Source organism: Grammomys surdaster, unplaced genomic scaffold (assembly GCF_004785775.1).
Source record: "Grammomys surdaster isolate TR1022 unplaced genomic scaffold, NIH_TR_1.0 271, whole genome shotgun sequence".
NCBI lineage: Eukaryota > Metazoa > Chordata > Mammalia > Rodentia > Muridae > Grammomys > Grammomys surdaster.
In genome coordinates, this window is record NW_021604712.1 from 10,634,532 (window position 1) to 10,650,430 (window position 15,899).

Below are 15,899 nucleotides of genomic sequence, written 5' to 3' on the forward strand. Positions count from 1 at the left end.
CACAGATGAAGAGCACACAGCAGGCAAGTTAGTTGTGTGGAAATGTAAAGGGTCAACACTGATGTATGACTCAGGCCCTGGCCCTTAAGAAGTACAAAAAGACAGAATACATCATTTGTATGTACAAAGATGTGTGTGCTGGTCTCACATACAGGAGAAAACACCACTCACCGTCTGCGTGCTCAGTGGCAGGGTAGTCACAGACAAATAAATAAATGGGGAATATGTGGCACATCACCAAATGCTATGTTCAAAGGTCTGTGAAATAACCATGAAAATCCTATGGCAACATGGAGAGACACTCATGGCATGCCAGACGCAAGCATGCTGACTGACAAAGCTACCTGGGCCGTAATGATAGCTGTGTGCTCTATGCTCAGCGCTGTGGTATGAAGGGAACACAGAAAACACGAAGCCAGTTCTTTATGCTGGGTAGTGGGCCTGTAGAGAATGCATCTCTCACACGCATACCACGTACTTACTGTCATCCGTGCAGTGACTGAAGGATACTCCTCAGGATGGCCTGTACATCCTGCACGGATGACTGACAGAATGCGCGGGTTCAGATTTGGAGTATTTTTTCTGACTTTGCAGCGTTCACATGTACATAATGAGATATGTTCGGGATGACACCGTAACATGAGAGTTCATGTACGTTTCCTAATGAAGAGCCCGAGGGTAACCTAACACACTGTTTAGTGCACTTGTGCTTTGACAGTGGCCTGTCTCAGGGTGGCAGGTTTCCGCTATAGCCCTATGTCAGCACTCAAGAAACCAGCTTTAGAATATTTAGGACTCTGTAATTTCAGATTAGAGACACTCAAACCATACTTCAACATCTAACCCTGACTATAATTTTTACGCTTTCAAATGAGTAGGGGAGAAATAAAGGATGTTGCCGTGTCTTTCCAGTCAGACACTTCCACAGCATTGCCTCTCTGACGTGAATGTGCCATCTTGTTGAAAGGCAAATTGGTAGTTCTGGGGTGCTCATGCTATAGGCCAAGGGCACATTGTCAGAGAAAGTCTACCAGGAGGCCAGGATGCTCAAGGTCTCTCTGTCTCTCTGTCTGTCTGTCTCTGTCTCTCTCTTTCTCTCCTTTTCCCTCTCCCTCTATCTTCCCCCATCTCCCTCTCTTTCTCCCTCTACCTCCCTTCCTCCCTCTCTCTACCACCTCCCCACCCCTGTTCTGATCTGGTTTTTCCTGTAACCTTGGTTATAGGCAGGGCTGCACTAAACACGCAGATGGGGCTCCAGGAACTGGGCAGGGGCCTCAGAGGCACTCTGACTCACTGTCTTAGGCCAGGCTTTTGATTGTTCCTGGCACAGCTTGTCTGTCCCCAGGGGAGTAAGATTCCTTTTAGGAACACAGCTGTGATTTCAAATGAAGCACCTTCGAAGTATCCAGCGCTGCGCATTTTCTAGAGAATCTGGTTTCCAAGGTGATTCCAGCGGATATTTATGGCTCAATTTATTCACCAGTGGATGTTAATGGCCCAAATTCAGAATTCTTGTGTGAGATGAGCAACTCGGGACTACAGGATATACAACTCATCCACATGGCAAGACCCAACAGCCTGCCAAAGGAGCGCTCAGCGTGTTCATTCATGAGGACCTGGGCAGCCTAGAGCTAGGTCCTATGAGACTCTCTCTTGACAGGATTAATCCATGGGTGGACAGACAAACTGATGAATGCATGATTACAAAAGTAACAATAACAAAACACTAGAAAGAACCAAATATAGTCATTAACTGGCTTTCAGGAGTTTTTCCACTGTAGAGCATCGCTTTAAGGACACCCTGGGCTGAGAGACTGAAGCACCTGCTTTTCCATTCAACACCTTTCTCTGAAAAAACAGACTTCCTTCTTGTCTCCCATGATGGCTTGAGACATCCCCCGGTTCCACTTGCCTTCTAAATGGCCACCACCACTCATTTATTCAACCATCTGCATTCATTCATATCCACTGAGCACTCTAACCCAAAGGTCTATGGAATTCTATTCAACTTCATCTATGCATCTGGTTATCATGAAGGGGAAAAAGATTCAGAACAACGCCCAGGTGTTCTAATCCATACCAGGTTTGTACCGGGTTCCAAGATAATTTTCTCCTGATAACCTTTGACGGGGAGGCTACTTATTACAACAAAACTCAGTATGTCACATGTTCTACACAACCCACGTCCATTCCTGCAGTGCCATTACTGTTGTTGGGAAAAAGCCCATGTTCTGAAAATGAATGAATAAAAATGTGGGTATTCTGGCCTGAAGCCCAGACCAGGGCCCAGAACCCCTACCCCCAACATTCACTAGTACAATAGAGTTTATACCCTACACTACGCCATCGCCCATGTAGGCAAAACTGCTGTGAATGACAGGGCACTCCCCAAAATGAAGTCAGCTGTCACTTACTAACTCAATGAGAACAAAGGGCACCAAAATGTGTGGGGAATCTCAGAGCAAACCAATGTGATTTACATTCCAAGTACAAGGTTCACCCCCATGTGTGTGTGTGTGTGTGTGTCTGTGTGTGTGTGTGTCTGTGTGTGCATTCAATTCAATATGTATTGAACAAATATTCAAACTCATGAAGTCTTCTGGGGGAAAATAATTAAGGCTTTACAAACCAGGAAAGCTGTCTGTATAATGGGCCAAAGAGAAATTCTTTTACATAGATCCAGTATTACCTCTGCTTTTACGTGCTCACAGTGATTTCTTCTCCTGTTTCATGTGGGTGTGGGGGGGTGGAGTGGGATGGTGGATTTTTCAAATGTGTTTATTAGACTCCATGCTTGCTTTGATGTAACTGAACTAAAGCATGATTAGGATTCTATCCCTCATGTTAGCCTGTGTTTCTTCTCTATGACTTTGTCACATTTTGAGATAGTGACTTCTTTTTCCGAGACAGTAGTTTTTCACAACTAAGTGCCCATCGGGTCAAGATCGCTTTGGAGCAATGGGCACTGGGAGGCGAACTCATCTCACTAGGTAGGGAGGTGCGTGAATGCCTGCATTCCTTTGCAACCATCCTGCTCTGATGGCCTGGTCAGGGACCACTCAGGGGATCAGAAGAGTAACATGGATACTGTCCTGGGTGCAGGGCATTTCCTAGGAGATGAGAACTGCCTATCAGCCCTTTGGTGGTATGAGTTCCTGAATTTAAGGGATGGATTTGTAAGTGACAAGACATTCCTTGATCATCACAGTTACTTAACAATTAACTTAGCTCACAGTGTGAACTGGAGGGCAGCTAGCCCCTCCTCCACCTGTCATCACCCCCCACACACATAGGCTTCACTACCTACTGGGTGATATCACACTCCGTAGGGCCACCCCTTTCCTGGGGGTACTTAAGGCATACCTGCTCTTGGGGCCACTTTGGCCTCTCCTCTGGGGTCCTGGTCTTGGTCTTGAGTCCTCTCTGGGGATCTCCAGGGTGCTTAACCTCAGGAGGAAGGTTCAGAGACTTGGGCCTTGCTTCTTGTCTACTGGGTGCATGGCCAGTGTCACTGGGTGGACAGGCCTCAGTGGAATCCCCGGGATCCAGCTCAGGCATGTGCTCAGGACTGGCCTCGCTGGCACTGGTAATACTGGTCATGCTCAGGCTCATCTTGATCTCAGCCACTATCTGGTCAATGTCTTCCTCCTGCTCCTCTAGGTCCCCATCCCCACGCCTCACGCGATAGGGGGAAGCACCACCTGTGTTCCCATTGGTCTCTGTGGGGTAATAGTCCTGGTAGCTCTCCTTGCTGGAACAGTAGTGGCCATCTTCTTCCTGGTCATGGACCTCCAGGACAGTAGGGTCATCCTCTGGGATAGACAGGTGGCTGTCTGGGTATTCCTGGCTGTCTTCAGCCCCGTGGCTATGAGTATGAGGACCCACTGAGTCCGTCCAGTCCTCCACCGCCTCCTGACACTCATCGGTGTCCACAGGATGTGCACCATGGGCTATGTATTCTTCCCCATTACAGTCCATGCCCTCCAGGTAGCTGTCATCCTCAGGACAATAGCGGATGTAGTAGGTAACGCCCTCCTCCTCCTCAGGGAGGCCCTCATCATAGTCCTCCTCCTCAGATGTGTTGTTCACATAGTCAGAGCTGGAGTCCCCATCAGGGCTATGGTTGTGACATTCCTGTTCCTCAGGCGTGGGGCTCTCTGGCCTCAGAGTGCCCAGCTCCAGGCCTGTGGGTACATAGCTCTCCAGAGGCAGTTCTGTGTCCTCACTCTCAGGCTCTTGGTCATGGGGGATAGGACCTGGCCTGGTCCTGTGGTCCAACATGCTGCTTGTGGTGCTCTGGCGCTTGCGGTGGGCCATGGCAGACACTCACACAGCCATTGTTACCTGGAAGCAGCCACTGTGGAAAGGAAGATAGAGAGAGCCATCAGAGTCACATAGACTATGGCTAACCCAAGACACGTGCTACTTGCTGTGTGACCAAACCGCATCGCTAGATCGTGACAGTACACTTGTTCAGAGCACTATGATGTACAGCTATTCAAAGGATATGATAGTTCCATCTGAATGCCTCAGGGGTGTGGAGAAACCTATGACCATGTCAGAAGGGCTTAAGGACAGACAAGGATTAAAAGAAGGCATGGAGGAGATGACAGCCACCAGGATGCCCAACTCCACCTTGGAACTCACAGACTCACTGGCTTGTATCACTCTGATGCTAGGATGGAACCTAGGCAGGTATTCTACCACTGAGAACAGTCTAGCCCATAGCCTCAGTCTAGCCCATAGCCTCAGTCTAGCCCATAGCCTCAGTCTAGCCCATAGCTTCAGTCTAGCCCATAGCCTCAGTCTAGCCCATAGCCTCAGTCTAGCCCATAGCCTCAGTCTTGACCGCTGCACAAGACTTGCTTTATAAAGGTAACTCAGGTGGCCAAGTCAGAGGGTTTTAAGACTTGGATAATTGCTCTCAAAAGAAAAAAAAGAACAGCATCTACCGATGACACCATGAAGACTCACGACCAATGAAGAAAGACATTAAATTTTGTGGCTTAAAGATGTGTTTCAGCACCCAAGATATACATATGTTGAAGCATCACATGGTACCCCCAAATTTATACCATCAGTGTATATCAACAAAATTAGATGTATAAATTAAAAGTGTGCTGGCTAGTTTTATGCCCACTTGACACAAGCTAGAGTCATTTTGGAAGAGGGAACCTCAACTGAGAAAATGTCCCTCATTAGCCTATAGGCACAGAGAATTTTCTTGACTGATGGTTGATACGGGAGGGCCCAGTTCAGTGTAAGTGGTGACACCTTGGGATAGACAAGAAGGCTGGGCAAGCCATGTGAGCAGTACTTCCCCATAGGCCTCTGCATCAGTTCCTGTCTCCAGGTTCCTGATTGATTTGAGTTCTTGTGTTGACTTTCCTCAGCAACCTTAGCTGAAATAAAACTTTCCTTCCCAAGATGCTACGGTACCACACCGATAAAAAGCCAAATTAAGACAGAATGTTTAGGGAGACCATGTAGGAATCCACAGATTAAAAAAAAAAAAAAGCTTAGATTCTATATTTTCTGTTTGAACATTTCTAACTATAAAAATATATTTCATAATACATTTAAAGTATATTAATTAAATCTGAAGGTCCCTTGAGTCCGTCTCAGTTCCCCTCTTCTCTAAGTCTGCCCCGCCTTTTCCTTTCTCTTCATTCCAAGACTCTCTTTACAGGGCAACAATGTTCAGAACTGTCTTGGTTGAGAAACACAGAAGTCAATGCATGTGTGACATCTGGCAGTATTGGGGACTCAGCAGGAAAGAGAGAGCTTCCCAGACAAGGAGACAGGAGAAGCAGAATGCAGCTGTAGTCTACAGAATATGCACCATGGCACCATAGGAGCCCTGTGAGGATCCTGGGTGCCCACACTGGGATGGCACTGCCCAGCAGTCTGTGCTTTACTGCTCAGCCAGGTGGGATCATTGGCAGGTGTTAGTGGGCACACACAGGATTCCCCTGCTGGGCTCCCCTCTGTGGGCCTGGCATGAATGAGCTTTGGGCAGACAAAAAGGCACCTGGTAAGGACTACCACATTCCTCAAGAGTACAGCCACCTTGGAAATCAATATGGTAGTCCCTCAGAAAATTGGGAATTGATCTAGCTCAAGACCTTTCTATACTACTCCTCAACATATACCTAAAAGATGCTTCACCATACTACAAGGACACTTGCTCAGCTATGTTCATGGCAGCTTTATTGGTAATAGCCAGGAACTAGAAACAACCTAGATGTCCTTCAAACAAAGAATGGATGCAGAAGATGTGGTACATTTATACAGTGAGCATTACCCAGCTATTTTAAAAATAACATGAAATTTGCTGGCAAATGGATGGAACTAGAAAAACATATCATCCTGAATGAGATAACTCAGACTCAGAAAGACAAACATGGTATGTGCTCACTTCTAAGTGGATATCAGCTATAAAGTACAGGATAACTGGGCTGCAATCCACAGACACAGAGAGGCTAAATAACAAGGAGGTCTCAAGGTAGGGACACATGAATATGCCTGGGAAGATGAAATAGAATATATATTGTGATTGGCTGAGGAGGTGACAGGGACTGGGAGGAGAGGAGGTAGGGGAAACTGGAATCAGGATGTTATATAGAAGAGAAGGATAAATTAAACAGAGGAAGGGGTGGAGTATAAGTAATGTATGTATCTCTTAGTCTAATGGGGACTTTTATGACACAATACCTTCTGTTTGCATCATATCCACTCTGTCTGTCCATCCATCCATCCATCCATCCATCCATCCATCCATCCTTCCATCCAAACCATCTATCTATCTATCTATCTATCTATCTATCTATCTATCTATCTATCTATCATCTTCTATTTATTCTGTGTATATTTGACTGTTCATGTGTATACAATGTGTATGCACATATACTAGTCTGCCTGTAGAGGTCAGAGGACAACATGTAGAAACTCTTTCTACCATGAGGGTCCAGGGGATAAAACTCAGGTCATTAGACTTGATAGCAAACACCTTTGCCAACTAAGTCATCTTTCCAGCTCATAGCTACTTGTTTTTAAAAGTATGTTCTAGTCATCTGATTAAGAAATGAGAACTTCCATTTTTTTTTAAAAAAATGGTTAAGATGGTGAATTTATGTTATATCTATTTTAGCACAGTTAAACAACAACATGGAAAGGAGTGAGGTGTTAGGCTAGACCATTGGGGTTGAGTAGGAATTTAGGTGGTGAAAGCAATGTGTCAGAGATGAGGAGGCTGAGGACAACCTATGAGAAATTCACAGCAGCCACTGACCAGGCTCTGAGTGCAAGCCCTGAACAGCATCTCTCTGAAATCCTGCCTCCCCAGAAACCCTATAAACCAGAGCTCTCATATCCTGTGTCCCAGAGTTCTCAGCACAGAACCTTGCCAACAGTGGTGCCCAAGACACATCTTTGTAGTAAGATTGCTTCTAGCAGCCATCACAATCCTCACACTGAATTTCCTGTATACCCAAACCCCTCCCAGTCCCAGATACACTGTGACAGTTGGTGACCCCAACATATCAGATACAGAGGGTCCTGGACTTACTATGAGGATGCATCCTGACACAGTTACACTTTGCAAATATACGCTACAGATATATAAAGTTTAGCTTAGTTTTTTATTTTGCTTTTTCTTTTTTTCTTTCTTTTTTTTTTTTTTTTTTTTTGAGACAGAGGTTTACGATATAGCCCTGGCTGTCTTGGAATTCCATCTGTAGATCAGGTTGGCCTCAAATTCACAGACATCTCCCTGCCTCTGCCTCCAGAGTGCTGGGATTAAAGGCATGTGCCACCACTGCCTAGCTTAAAGTTTAGATTTTTAAAGTTCATAATTTATCTCCACCAATATTTTAAAACTGTGAAAAGATTAATGGGATAATTTTATTTTGGATTTTTATGGATGTAGTTTATAGGTAGGGCTTCTTGAAACTCGAGGGAAGTCTCAACTTTTATTGGAAAAATTTTGTTGGGTATTTCCAGTGCTGTTTCATTTCAGAATTATGTGTTTGCAACTCACTGGCAAAAGTAGTTGACAAAGGAGCTGATACTTTAAAAATCAAGGTAAGTCTGTATAAATTCTTCAAAATTATTTATCAAATAAATGAGTTGTTAGAAACTTTTAAATTCCTGCTAATGACCTTTTCATTAGTCATTTTGGGCTTTTTTGAGGGGGAGGTTGTTTGTTTTTTGTTTTAGGTTTTTGGTTTTTCAAGTAGTGTTGGCTGTCCTGGACTAGCTCTGTAGATCAGGCTGGCCTCAAACTCACATAAATCCTCCTGCCTCTGCCTTCTGACAGCTAGGATCTAAGGCATGAGCCCCCAGGCATATTCACTTTGAGGTATGGAACATGTTTTGTGCACAAGGCATCAATCTTGCAGTGTGATTGTTAGATACAAAGAGAAAGTCATTTAACGCTGAAGTAACTATCTAGTATATAGTTCCTATTGTGAATAACGTTTTGCTTTTGCAATGCATTATTTTTTTAACATAAAGGAAAGAAAGTACTATAAGTAAAACATGACTTCAGTCAGTCTAACCTACAGTCTCAGGACTTAACCTCCTCCACCCCAAACATGCACACAGTCTTTGCATTCACCTACCATTGGGGAAAACTCTCTAGCACAAGGTAAATCCTCCACTAGACACTGAATAACTTGAGTGGATTTTAAATGCTGTGCTGGCGGTGAGAAGCAGGGCGGATGCATGGCTACACTGGTACAGATTCATAAGCTTGGGTCCTGAGTCCTGAAACGGGCTGTGTGCACCAGTCTTTGTGGAAGCCTCGCTCTCCCTACTCTAGGCTATCTGCTTCCCACCAGCCCTGTGCCATGTTAATTGCCACAGTGGTGAGATTTTAACACAGAGAAGTCGATTTTCTCCATTTTTCTCATTTTTAGATGCCCTCCAGCTATTTTCACATTCATCCTCCCCGATGAACTGAAGAGCTATTGAGTCCAAACGTCCTCCAGGATTCCATTATCATTGTGGTTGGTATAGCCTTCAATTATGCATTATTTTAGAGGAATTTTCAGACTTACGATGTTGGATCTTTTTTATCCAATTTCGCCGCACAAATAACTCCGCATTTACCTAAGTCCTAAATGGCTCTCAATGGCTTTGTAGTCTGCTTCAAGCTTATAAGCATCCTTCGGCAACATTATTCTCACATTATTCTTGTGTTGAAATAAAGTTTCTCTCCCCTTATTTACCTGGTTGCTGCTGGTCATGGAAAATTACATTTTACTAATCTACTTATTCCCAGTTGATTTTAGTTGATACTGTTGTGTCCCTATGCAAATGACACTACGCACACGTCCTCACAAACCTGCTTCTCCTTCTCATCATGTGACCACACGGTCTTCCCTGTGAGATTAACCAAAAAAAAAAAAAGTACTAGAGGCATCCTTTGCTTATTTGAATGAGAAATGTCTCCCATAGGCTTACATGGTTGAACACTTATTCACTGGTCAGTAGCACTCGTTGGGGAGGTTTAGGTGGTGCAATCTTGCTGGAAAAAGTCCACCACTGGGGTGAGCTTTGAGTTTAAAGACTGCGTGCCGTGTCATCTGCTCCCTGTTTGGGCTTTTGACTCAAGCTGTGATTGCTTAGCTTCCTGCTCTTGCCACCACGCTGCTCTGGTCATGACAGACCCTCAAAAATCACAAGCCTCAAACAAACTCTTTCTTTTACCAATTGATTCTAGTCAAGGTATTTTATTACAATAATAGAAAAGTAACACGTGTATGGACTTATTTTTAATTTCAAAAATTTGTCCATTTTTTGTGTCTAGAATGTGTCAGTATACACACACACACACACACACACATGCACATATGCCTGTGCATGTACACAGAAGCTGGACGAGGATGTTAGGTGCCCCCTCTATCACTCCCTGCCTGTTCTTTTGAGGTATCCCTCAACTTGGAGCCTGTATTTTGTCAGGTACGTTGGAAGGCAGTGAGTACAGATCTTTCTTTTTCTGCTTCCCTCTGAGCTGGAGTGACAGAAGTCTTGACTGTTAGGCTATCTATCTCTCCAGCCCCAACACACTCTCTTCTTCCTAACTTACATAAAATGTTTTTACTTTACTGAAAATTTACAAAATTTTCAGGGAAGCAAAATAAGTAATATTTTAATTAAAATGGTTTTTAAAAAACAACAAAAATCGATACAAACAAGTATCAGGATATTAAGGAAAGGTAGCATTGATATTACTGACTTTTTTGTAATTTTGCTTTTAGCCACAATGTGATTCAACTGGTCACTGGTATGGATCTAGTTTTTTGTTTATTTTTGTAAATGTCTCTCTATGAAATATGGCTGTGGCTTCTGGGTTTGACATCATAGTTCTCATATGGGTCTCCTCTCTGTGGCTACAAACAAAAATGACCCATGGAGGGGATGGATCTTCAAAGAATCCACAGAATTCAATTTCACTGACTGGGCACCTTCAGTGTAAAGAAGGTACTCTCCTGATAAAGACAGACATGAAAAGCTCTTGTTCAAACTCAGAAGTCAGAATTTTTGGAGACTTTGGGCAAAACATTTAAGATGGCTTCCACACTTAGGATACTGGAAATGCCATATCTTCCTGCAGGTCTTGAAGAGTCCAGGGTCCCTGGTGGCTCCACTAGCTCTAACATACTGGTAGACTCAGGATGGAGAGGAGCTGGGATGTAGGGTCTTGTACAGTGGTGAGTATGGCAAGTATACACAACTCGGAGACGGCTTCAGAGGACAGCTCACTTACTGAACTAGAGAGGCTAGTTTATAGAGCTCCCGTCAGGGCGAGAGGGAGGAAAAAGTTACAGTGTGGGCAGGGCAAGGTACCAGTTAGATTGGCAGACTGCTGGTCACATGATTTCTGAGAAGCCAGTTCCCCTGAGGAAAACAGAAGCCTAACTGGCTTTATCATGCTGTGGCTTCTGTCTCTGTGGAGTTGAGTAGGCCCAGGCCTGATTTGGGAAGGGAGCAGCTCCATGTTCTCTGAGAGCTGTGGAGAGTATGGGTAGTGTTTTACTTCCTGTAGTCTGGCTTGGAAGCCCACAGAAGAGGTTAAATAGGAGAGTTTGACTAGTCTGCTTTCTATTACTGTAATGAAATATCTGAGGCTGGGTAGCTTTATAGTGGAAACGTGGTTTATTTAGATCAGTTCTGGAGGATTCGAGGTTTCAGTGGAAGCATCCGATTACTTCTAGTAAAAGCCTCAGAGTGGGTGGCACAGGTGTGGTGGAGTATGGTCAAAAGGGAGGGAATGTTAACCAGACAGAACCAAGGAGCACTCCAAGGACCAAGCATAACACCTCCCTCTCACGGTAATTATGGGTCTCACAAGAACTATCTTAATCCCCTCTGTGAACTGCATAGCCGGTGATTTAAGGGTCTTCCTCTACCCCATCTCTTAATGACTCCACCATCTCCCTTTATCCATCCACACAGGGCTCAATTTCCAACAAATGACCTCTCAGGAAACATGTTAAATATTCACACCACAACAGAATGGCCAATTCAGGTCTGACCTCAAGAAACAGGGCGTTAAGAGAAGCCACAGAAGAATGTTAAGGGAGACGATGCAGTCAGACTTGTGTCTTAAATGGCTCTCCCAACACAGCAGGGTGATGATGGCTATGGCGGGTGGCATCTCTTCAAGGGACATGAGGGCATTTAGGTAACCATGCATATGGGAGATGAGTCAGAGCAGAAAGCAATGCTTGCTTCCTAACAAAGTGTTGCATTTACTTGGAAAAGCACATGTCAACTTGGGGATTTACCTGTTTATGGCATGTTCTGGGCAAGTGTGCCAAAGCCTAGCCTAGAGCTCCAAGCGCTTTTAATTGAAATGGACCTAGTACTTCATTTGAACAGTACATCCTAAATTAAGTATCTGCCTGTGAGTCTCTGGGAACTCTCCTCTCTCCATGGGATGGGTTTGACCTCTTTACCAAGCAGTATAGTACCTTTCTCTACATGCCCCCACACTCACTCATGGGCAGGAGAGAAAGAGGATGCTCCCATAGACTTTTTTCATATTGAGGCTATAGGTCACTCCCACAGCTAGGGCATGAATGGACAGTCTGGCAAAATGGGCCATTTGGAGGGTAGCAGACAACTCCTATACCAGAAGACAGAGTGTGGCTAAGGGATGGAGAGATGAAAGAGTGTGCAGAGATACAGTTGGAATGAAATGATTCCTTACAATGGTTCCCCTGCTAGCTTTCTCATACTATGTCTTAAATGAGACATTCCTGTGCTAGTGGTGTTTAGAGGTGGATCCGTGGAGACAATGGAACTAGATTTAGTCCTGATGGCGGAGCCCCACATGGTTAGCATCTTTAAAATTTTATCTATTTTATTTTTTTAAGATCGTAATCTAATTATATTGCTTCCCCCCTTCCCTTTCCTCCCTCTAAAGTATCTCCTATATCCCTCCTCACTCTTTCAAATTCATGGCCTCTTTTTTCATTAAGTGTTGATATATATATATATATATATATATATATATATATATATATATTCCTAAACCAATAAATTATAACCTGCTCAGTCTGTATAATGCTATCTTTATATATTATTTGTAGCCTGCCTTCCTCAGACCTCCCAGCTCCAGACTAGTAACCTAAAGAAGTGCTGTTCTCTATAAGTCACTTCTTCTGTGGTATACAGTCACAGAACAGACATTAAAATGGCATCTAGTGATGTTCAGTCCGTACTCCAACAAGGCGTCAACACACTGCTTGTGGCTTGGGAACCCTTTGCAGCCTGATGTAAAGGCTGTTGTTTTCATCACCTCAACTTCAAAGCAACTTTTTCAGGGAGCTCGCGAATGCTCGGAGGAAGTACCCCTAGCACCGAAAAACGCTTGGCTGCCATCACTGGAGAACTCAGCAAAGGATGGACAGGTTTCAATTACTTAACTGCATACCAAATCTAGGGGTACAACTACCTGGTGGGGACAGCTGCCCTGTGGGAGGCCTCTAAGAGCTTCTCTCCCTTCTGTAGGAGAGAGCCAGAGATGTAAGTAATCCTGTATGCTGTCTGCTACAATGATGTGGGCGGAGTTTCACATTCAGGAGGTGGCTCTGAGTGCTCATTATTTTCTGGTGATGAAAATGGTGACCTAGTGCTCTGGGCATTTAATAGTAAAGGAGGGGTGTCATGTGATCCAGGCAAAGACACAAGAAAGGAGGAGGGTCCTGTGATTCGGGCAAAGGCAGCCACTACAGGCCCTGTAGTGTATTTCCTTCTGTTCTTTATTCTGCCCATTTCTTACTGGAAACACAGTCCTGTATTTTCCTCTTTTCCTTTTTTAAAGTGCATTTTACACTTTCATTTATTTATTTTTGTGTATGTGTGAGAACATGTCTGTTCAGGTGCCTACAGAGGCCAGAAAAGAGCATCCGATCCCATGGGGTCAGAGGTACAGTTGCTTATGAGGGGCTCAGGATGGGTGCTAGGAACCAAACTCTGTGTCCTCGTCTGCAAGAACAAGTGTTCTTAAGTGCTGAGCCACATTCTTCAGCCCCTCCTCTTTTCCTTTAACACAACACTATAAGCAGTAAAAACACTCCATGAGTTTCATTTTAATACCTGCATCGTAGTTCCTAAATAAATAAGACAATCTACTATAGACTGCATGGCTGAGTCCTCTAGAAGATCCTATGGTGAAATCCTAACCCTAAAAGGATGGCATTAGGAGGTAGAGATGTGGGGAGATCATGTCACAAAAGATGAGTTCTCTGAGCCTTATAAAACCTGCGTGTGATTAAAATGGTATAAAAGCAAAAGGGAGGAGGGGGTGGGATAGGGGGCTTCTAGGGAGGGGAAATGGGGAAAGGGCATAGCACCTGAAATGTATATAAATAAAATATCCAATAAAAAAGGCTCAAAAGACCTGCTTTATCCTTTCCACCATGTAAGGGACCAGTGCAAAGAAGCCATCTGTGGAGGAGAAGGGAACCCCCTCAAATACCAACCCATCAGCATTTTGACCTTAGACAGCCCCTCTTCCAGGCAGCCCCTGAACTATGAGATACGGATGCTGCAGCCAGAGCCACACCTACCTACAGTATCTTTTTTAGAGTGGCTTCTATTGATAAAGAAACCATCCCTGCTGGTCACAGGGTGTCCTGATCTTGCATGGGTGATGCTATGAGACTTCCTACAGATATGTGGGAAACCATTCCCTCACCACAGGTCCTCTGTTCAGAACACTTTAAAACCTTTGTTGCATTTAGTGGCCCACATCCTCAGAAGAGCATAGGGAGGAGTGTGGGCAGGAGAGAGTTAACTGCACACACACAGGGGTCCAGAGGCTTCCTATTGCAGAGCATGCACCCACACATATTGAGGTCCTTTGGTTCTGATTAGTCATATTAAAGACAGATCCTTTGTAACAGACCATCTGGAAAGCTATTTGAATGCTCCAGGAGAAGCACGATTACCTGCTACATGTCCAAGAAAATGAGACCCCGTGTCCAGACTCAATTAATTCTGTGACAGCATATAAATCAATAGGAAACACAGCCTCTGACACTGCTGCGCACTGGGCTCCTGAAGCATCCTAATGAGACGGCATAAAGGCTCATTGTCCACAAGAAAGAGCTGCAATGTCCTCATTACACGTCACACTTGTCTCTTGCACGGAAGAATGCACTAGCTGGCCCTGAGCAGAGCTTGTAATGGAGCAGGCAGAGAGATGAGGACAGCTATTCAATCACCACCGTCCAGGCTGGGTACAATCAAAGCATATGGATATGACGTGGACACAGCCAGGCTGGTGCCAACACCACTTCCATCTTCCAGGGTGGCCTCTCGTGTTACAAAGATAGTACGTTTTTGTTCCTTTCTAGTATGACTTAGCCGCTTTGACTTTACATGACTTACACTGACACAGCCTTGGAGTACACGCATACCATACAATCAGTCCAAATGCCCTAGACAGAAGTCACCAGATATTTTTTTCTTCAAGATTCCAGGCAATTCAGAGTTCAGAGGAGCCAGTTCATAAAGTCTTCTTTTGGAACTTAGACTGATGTCTCCCACTGTCAAGCAAGACTCTCTAAGGTACCTAGGATCATGGGGGAGTGTGCTTTTCTTTGAAAGCACAAAACTGTTAAGACTCCAGTAAGGCTTCATTAACAGGATCCTATCTAAACCAGGGTTGGCATGACCAGCACGTCAACTGTGTGAGAATGGAAACATTTACAGAGTTTAACATAGAGAATGCAGCGCTGCATTTCAGTTACAGCCACGTACATACAGAACTGAGAAAGTAAATAGACATATTAGCAAGCACGGCCTTTGAGTCATAGGACAACGGCATTTACCCCCTGCCTTCCTTCATTTCCTTATGGTACTACTATAGCCAAAGTAAAAATAATAAAATAAAAAACCTAGTGTCCCTCTGCAGGCTCTATGGAGCCCAGGCAGGCACACTGTCGGGTGACATTTCCATAGCAGGAAGCATGCTGGAGGTTTGGACTAACTTGTATGGGCTAATTCTTTCCTTCTGGATATCGCTGTGCTTAGCTGGCTTCCCCACCACATTCTTACCTCAGAAAGAGTACAGATGAATGGTCTGAAAATGCAGTCACAAACTACCATCAGGCCCACTCAATCAGCAGCAAGGCCACAACAACTGATTTTTTTTCCCCCGGAATTCCTTCGTGTAAGCTACACTGAAGTCATAGTCAATGTCATACAGGTTTGTAATAGGAAATGCGTGGACTTCTACACAGAAACTTTAATATCCTCACTGGTAACCTCTAACCAGTGAAAACAGTGATTTTTCTCACACAAAAACTTCTTAATAACTTGGGGGATAGGTAGTAGCTTGCAAAAGTTAGCCTCTGGGAGGCATATTTGTTCCTGTGTGCTGT

The 15,899-nt window shown here is 44.4% G+C and overlaps 1 protein-coding gene across 1 annotated transcript in view; it reads right to left on the reverse strand.

Annotated features, from left to right (window-relative positions):
- Apba2 (amyloid beta precursor protein binding family A member 2) overlaps positions 1 to 15,899 on the reverse strand; it is a 182,296-nt gene that overhangs the window by 56,120 nt on the left and 110,277 nt on the right. The window contains exon 3 of the mRNA XM_028776671.1: positions 3,364 to 4,357. Within this exon, the coding sequence (XP_028632504.1) occupies positions 3,364 to 4,317 (954 nt within the window). The 5' untranslated portion in view covers positions 4,318 to 4,357. The remainder of the gene's footprint in view (positions 1 to 3,363; positions 4,358 to 15,899) is intronic.